Here is a 476-nt window from a genome sequence, read left to right on the forward strand (position 1 = left end):
TAACAAGAATTTATAATTGGTGACCATACCTTGCATGGAAGTCAACGATAACCGGGCGTTCATTACTCGTCTGCAGAACCGTTTCCTCGAAATCTGATTCCGTCACGTCGAACGCAATAGACTGGGTAGGGGTGCACAGGCCACGCTTGGCCATATGAAATGTGGGACTGATACCTGTCCGGGCAATTGGGATACGCAATATGGCAGCACGAAGCATGTTGTGTATGTATGTATGTTAACTTGTATAAAACAACGGATGTCTGATGGACGTTCCTGTTTGCCTTTGCTTATATATATTTTAATATCACTCCCAGGGGCAAGAGTACGTATGTGTATTTTCCCCCAAAAAAAAATTTGTATCATATACTCTTCGTGCGAGTCATGATCTTTCCCACTGTAAATTTGTATACACGTATTTTAATATTTACAGTCATGACCAGACTCACCACTTCGGCACTTCCTCAGTGTAAACTTCT

At 42.0% G+C, this 476-nt stretch overlaps 1 protein-coding gene across 1 annotated transcript in view; it reads right to left on the reverse strand.

Moving 5' to 3' along the window:
• SARC_00498 (hypothetical protein) overlaps nt 1-154 on the reverse strand; it is a gene marked incomplete at both ends in the record, with an annotated part of 5,670 nt that extends 5,516 nt beyond the window's left edge. The window contains one exon of the mRNA XM_014305835.1: nt 30-154. Coding sequence (XP_014161310.1) covers nt 30-154 — 125 coding nt within the window. The remainder of the gene's footprint in view (nt 1-29) is intronic.
• Between the last annotated feature and the right edge of the window lie 322 nt (nt 155-476).

The sequence above is a fragment of the Sphaeroforma arctica genome (genome assembly GCF_001186125.1).
Source record: "Sphaeroforma arctica JP610 unplaced genomic scaffold supercont1.15, whole genome shotgun sequence".
Classification (NCBI taxonomy): domain Eukaryota; class Ichthyosporea; order Ichthyophonida; genus Sphaeroforma; species Sphaeroforma arctica.